At 60.6% G+C, this 5481-nt stretch overlaps 1 protein-coding gene across 1 annotated transcript; it reads right to left on the bottom strand.

Annotated features, from left to right (window-relative positions):
* Nucleotides 1-230: 230 nt before the first annotated feature.
* PRSS22 (serine protease 22) lies at nucleotides 231-4723 on the bottom strand. The gene is made up of 6 exons (XM_004438277.3): nucleotides 4556-4723; nucleotides 3809-3835; nucleotides 3185-3356; nucleotides 2653-2930; nucleotides 1408-1565; nucleotides 231-773 (listed from the first exon to the last, which is right to left on the bottom strand). Exons 1-6 carry the CDS (start codon nucleotides 4635-4637, stop codon nucleotides 513-515), a joined length of 978 nt encoding a protein of 325 aa, XP_004438334.1. The 5' UTR covers nucleotides 4638-4723; the 3' UTR covers nucleotides 231-512.
* Between the last annotated feature and the right edge of the window lie 758 nt (nucleotides 4724-5481).

The following is a 5481-nucleotide window of genomic DNA, read 5'->3' as shown; positions in this document are numbered from 1 at the left end:
CTCCCGCCCTCCACCTGGCACCGCTGGATCTCGCAGGCAGGCCGCTGGATCTCCTGCCTCCTCTCCATTTGGCCTCCCTGGTGGGAGCGGGTAAGGAAGGGAAGTGCAAAGGCCAGGTGTCAGATGTTGAACCTTATGTGGACAGGACACCTGGCTGTTCCCATTTTAACCCCAAATGGACTGGACCCCTGCTTCCCAATGTCCCCACACCTGGGGGAAAAAACAGGAAATGAAGAATAAATAATTTATTTAAATTGGAGGAATAAATAAGATATGTGGGCGGGGTTACAAATAACTGTAAAAATTATTAATATGTATTTACACAAGGGCGCTCCCGGCGCCGGGGGTGGAGCCTGAGCCAAGGGGCGGGGCGGGGGCGGGGCCTCCCCGCGGAGGCGATCCGGCGCCGGCCCGCGGACGCCCCCCAGAGGTAGATGGCTTATTTACAACGGAGGAAAAGGCACGTGGCCGGGCGGCTGGAGTACCCCTGGTCACCCGGTACCCCAAGACCCCTAACCCAGGCGGCCCGGGGTGGCCCCAGGAGTGCGGAGCGCCTTCGGAGCCCGTCGTCGGCGCCCCGCGGGCCTGCTCCCCTGGGAGTGCCCGCGGAGCTGCACCCCCTGCACGATCCTCTGCACCCAGGAGCGGTGGGCAGCCAGGCTGATGTAGACGCCGGGTCGGTTGCGCTCTGCACAGCCCTCGCCCCAGCTGATGACGCCCGCCAGCAGCCAAGTGCCGTCGACCTGGCACATCAGGGGGCCCCCGGAGTCGCCCTGCGGAGAGGAGGGGAGGTTAGGGACCCACGTGGGGCAGGGGCTGGGCAGATTCCAAGACCTGCACAGCAAGTGGCAGACGGTTCCCTTCGGGGGAACCCATTTCTCCGTCCTAGAGGCCCTGCACCCGAGCTCCACCAGGGCCAGGAAGGCAGAGCAGGACAGCCTTCCAGGCTCACTTTTGGTGAGAAGCACTCCGTGCGAGGCCTTCTTCCTCACAGCCCGTTTGTTTTACAGATGGGGAAACAGGCTCAGAAAGAACTGGCTTGCCCAAGCTGGCCACCACGGGCAGCAGACTAGGAATCGCAGCCAGGGACCAATACCGCCCAGCCCAGGTGTTGACCATTACACCATCCTGCCGTCCTCCACCAGATGAGGGGGCTGGAGCTGCTCTGGGGCCAGGATGTGGGACCCCTCAGGAGAGTGCAGGCCCCCTGCGAGTGGGCTCTGGCACACCTGAGATGCTCAGGGTACCTTCGATATGTGAACAAGTGGATGAATGGCTGAGCTGGGCTGAGGCGGGGTTCTGTAGGCATCTGGGGGGCCCGCCAGGTCACAGCTGATTCTGAGGGAGGTCCAGCGAGTGGTGACAGAGCTCAGTGGGACAGAGGTGGGAAGAAGGTGGGGTGCTCACCAGACAGGCATCTCGCTTCCCCTCCAGGTAGCCAGCGCACAGCATGTCCTCCGTGATGGCTCCCTGCCCAGCTCCCCGCCAGTACAGGCGGCTGCAGATTTCCGAGTCGATGATGGGCACCTTCAGCTTCTGCAGAGTCTGTGGGTGGGGCAGGGGCACTGGTGCAGGGAAGAGAGAGTCAGGCTCAGGAAGTTCTCTTCCTGGTTGCCTCCACAGTTCCATTCCCTCAGTGGCATTTCTCGAAGGCTAATGGATCAACCCTGCCAGGCTCTCCCGAGATGCTTGTTGAAAACCCAAATTCCATAACTCCACCTCGGGACCTACTGACTCTGGACATGAATGTGCAGGCTGAGATTCTGCATCTTTAACAAGATCTCCGATGCCCACGAAATGGTTAGAACCAGTGGTCCAGGCTTTTCCTGTCTCAGGCTCTACTCTACCCAGCATGGGGACAGCTACAGATTCAGTGTTCAATAAAGGACCACTCACTGTTGACTGTTATCAGGACATGAGAAATCCCACACACACTGCCCAGGGCTGGTCTGTAGACCCTCCCCAGCCCATAATTCCAGGAGCCCCTAAGAATGACCATGGGGATGCGGGCTGCAACTTCAGAGCCAGTGGGGCCCCCTGACACCCAAACTGATGTCATTTCTCTTAATTCTTCTGGAATCTGGTCCCATTTTCTCACACTTTGTCCTTTCTTAGTTTCTCTTTCTCTTTATTATCTATCTATCTCTTTCTGCTTGTCTGCCTCTTATTTTATCTAATCTGCTTTTTGTTTCTAGATGATGTTTTCCAAACCTCCAGACTTAGTTTGACAGTTAATTTTAGGGCTATGGAGACTGCATTTCCTCTGGGGCATTATGCCTGCAATTATGGCATGCTGCCACCAGGGGGTGCCTGTTCCCACTTTGGAATCTTAAGGCTGTTTTCATATTCAAGATTCTCAGCTTGACCCCACACATGCCTTCTTTCAGCCATTCCTAGATCACTTAATAGCTTTGTTGATCTGGCTGTTGGTGCCTCAGAACACAGCAGATATCTCTTTTAACTAGAAATGACCTAAAATTGTCCACCTAGATTTCCGTGACTTCACATCTCTGGATTGCAGCCTTTTCTTCTATCTCTGTCCAGCTTGGCCTCTGGCCTCTACCCTTTGTGCCCATGGTACCTATCTCTCTGAGTGTTCACCACCCTCTGTCCCCATCCATTCCCAACTGCCTGGTGCGGAAGAAGCCGTACCTCCATCTTGGACACTCCCCCAGCCTGCAATCCAGCAGTCAGTGTTCCGAGGGAGACGGATGGAGGAATCAGGCAGGCAGATGGGCAGGATTCGCTCAGAGAACTGGACGGGGTGTTCAAGGCGCACCAGGGCAATGTCTGCCCGGGAGCCCTCCTTCCAGGAGTACACAGGGTGGGGCTGCACCTCGGCGACACCCACCTCCTGGGATCGCAGACCCGGGTTCCCTAGCTTCCAGGCCCCCAGCAGCACAGAGAACTGTGGTGGCTTGTTCAGATTGCTAGAAGGAAGAGGGAAGGGGGTGGGGTCAGCCAGGAACCATAGGTGGCCAGGAAGGGTCTGGGAGGGGGTGTCTTGGGGAACAGAATGCATATGAAAGCCCCTGGAAAGCAAAAGAGGCTTCTGGGCAGAAGCAGGGTCTCTCCTGAGGGGCCGCGAGACTGCACCGAGGCCTGGAAGCCGGGGCTGTGTGGGGAACCCAGCATGTGGGGCAGCAGGCGTGGAGAATCGAGGGGAGGAGCCGGCCACACATACCCCTTGAAGCAGTGGGCAGCTGTGACCACCCAGCGGCTGGTGAGCAGGGAGCCTGCGCAGTGGTGGGTCCCGTTCTTCTGGATGCTCACGACCCAGGGCCACTCGGCATCGGTGCTGTCCTCGCCGCCCACGACCCGGTTTAGCCGCTGGGGCTTCCCACAGGCTGGGGGGGCTGTCAGAAGAGGGTCTCGTGTTCTGTCCTCCCCTCTGGCACAATCGCCTTCGCCTCCCAGCTTCCCTTCACCCACCTCCAGACTCCAGACCCACCTCCCATACTGGGGCCTGTGCTCACGACCACCCACACACACACACCGCGGCTCCATTTGCTTTCCTGCTGCTTCCTTTGCTATTTCTTCCCCAGTGCTCCCCTCCCTCTGCCCTCCCCTCTGGCTGGCCTTTCCCCTCCCCCAGTTCTCAACATGCCCACTTCTCTTTTCCTTTACCTTCTTGGCCTCTCTCCTCCACATCTCTAGTCCTCGGCTCTCCTGGCCTCCTTTCCTGCCTCTCCAGCTCCACCCCCTCTTAGCCCACTGCCGCCTTCTGACCTGCCCCCCACCGACAGACACACAGACACTGCCCTCCCCTTCAGGCTTCACCCCTCCCCTCAAGGCAGCTCCCACTCACCAGGTGTGTTGGCAGCATCAAGGGTGGCTGGGGGCAAGAGAAGGAAAGAGTCAAGCCTGTGGAGAGGGGCTCCCGCTGCCCAGAGGCCGTCTCCAGGGGCTCATTCCACCGGCCCCTGCAGGCGTCCCGGGTGGGGCATTTCTTGGAGCCTGGGTAGGGTGGACAGAAACCTCGGGCCCTCACGCACAGCGGCACCTTACCCTCACACCAGCTTCCTGTCCAGCCTGTGCCCGCGCTCCATCCGCCTGCCTGGGGGCTGAGGGACCAGCTCCTGGGGCGTCTCTCACTGAGGGTAAGAGTAGGCGAGGCCCCCCACCCTCTCAGGCTCCTTCCCCAGACCCTAGTCTGTGGCCGAGACCCCTCACCCCCAGGCCCAAGGCCTGGCTGCTGCTGCCCCAGGATTGAATTGTGCAGACCCGAGAGACAGGAAGGAGGGAGATGAGGACGGGGAAGATGAGAAATAACCAGCAGGGCTGAAGGATTGAGCGCCCACTGTGTGCTCAGCCCTGTCCTCAGCACCCACCGTGGTGTGTCATCTAGTCCTCACGGCTGTAGAGGAAACCGAGGCACAGAGCAGTCAGATGAGAGAGAGAGAGAGAGAGAGAGCAGAAGGAAAAGAGCTGAGGTGGGGAAAGGGACGATTCAGGCAGGACCTGGAGGGAAGGCGGCTGGGTGGAGAAGCAGGGAGAAGGGAGGAGGTGATTCTGGAGGGGCAGAGCAGGAGGGGCAGCAGGTCTTCAGACTCACCTGTGGAAACCAGAAGCAGCAGGGGGGTTAAGATCCTGAGACAGCCTCCACCCAGGGCTGGGGGAGTTCTGGAAACTGCCATGGCAGGTGGGGTGGGATACGGCCGGGAGCTGTGCTGGCCGTGACAGGAGTGTGCACAGCTGCCTGCAGGTTGCCCCAGGTTTTATCCTGGGAGGCGGAATGCCGTCGGACCAGTCCCCCGAGTGATGGCTCAGTCCCTGCCTCCCGGGCTGTAGCTGTAGGTCACGGGGGCGGGGGGGGGGGGGGGGGCGCAGGGGGGCGCTGCGGGCAGGAAATGAGCCGTTATGGGGCCTGGGGGCTCTAGCTGAGACCCCTCCTCAGGTCAGGATCAGTGGATTCAGGGCTCTGGATTTGGGGCTCAGGACCTCGGCCCCAGATGTGGGCCCAGGATCTGGCCTCCTGAGGGACAGGCGAGGGGACCTGGGCCCAGTGGTCTAGGCCGTGGCCTTGTCATTGACTTGGGGGAGGTAGAGAAAGGTCCCCACAGCTTGAAAGAAAGGGCCTCCGAGCGGGGAAGGGAAAGCGTTCAGACCCCGGGGCCCGGGTCCGCAGGCAGAAGGCTCGGGTGTGGGGTGCTGGGGAGGCCCCAGGGCCTTGGGGAGGTGGGGGCTGCCCTGAAGCTCAATAGCGGCTCCTGCCTCCAGGGGCTCCAGCCACCCCCCCATGACTCAGCGGGAAACCCAGCCCGGGGCTCCGAGATCCCGTTAACCCACTGCCCGGAAAGCCGTGAATCAGGCCCCCAGTGGCCTCACTGTCCTGGGCCGCCTTCCTGTGGGCCCTGTCACTCAGATGCCCGATGACTCACCCTCACCTGCGCTCTGGGGAAGCCCTGTTGGGGCCAGCCAGGTGCCCGGGTGCCTGTGACTGATGCAGCTGCCCAGGAAGGGCTGGGGTGTCAAGTGTCC

Source organism: Ceratotherium simum, chromosome 26, assembly GCF_057802395.1.
Source record: "Ceratotherium simum simum isolate JZ-2026a chromosome 26, ASM5780239v1, whole genome shotgun sequence".
In the NCBI taxonomy this organism is placed as follows: domain Eukaryota; kingdom Metazoa; phylum Chordata; class Mammalia; order Perissodactyla; family Rhinocerotidae; genus Ceratotherium; species Ceratotherium simum.
The sequence above is the reverse complement of the archived record's forward strand: the minus strand, read 5'-3'. Positions and strand labels throughout refer to the sequence as shown.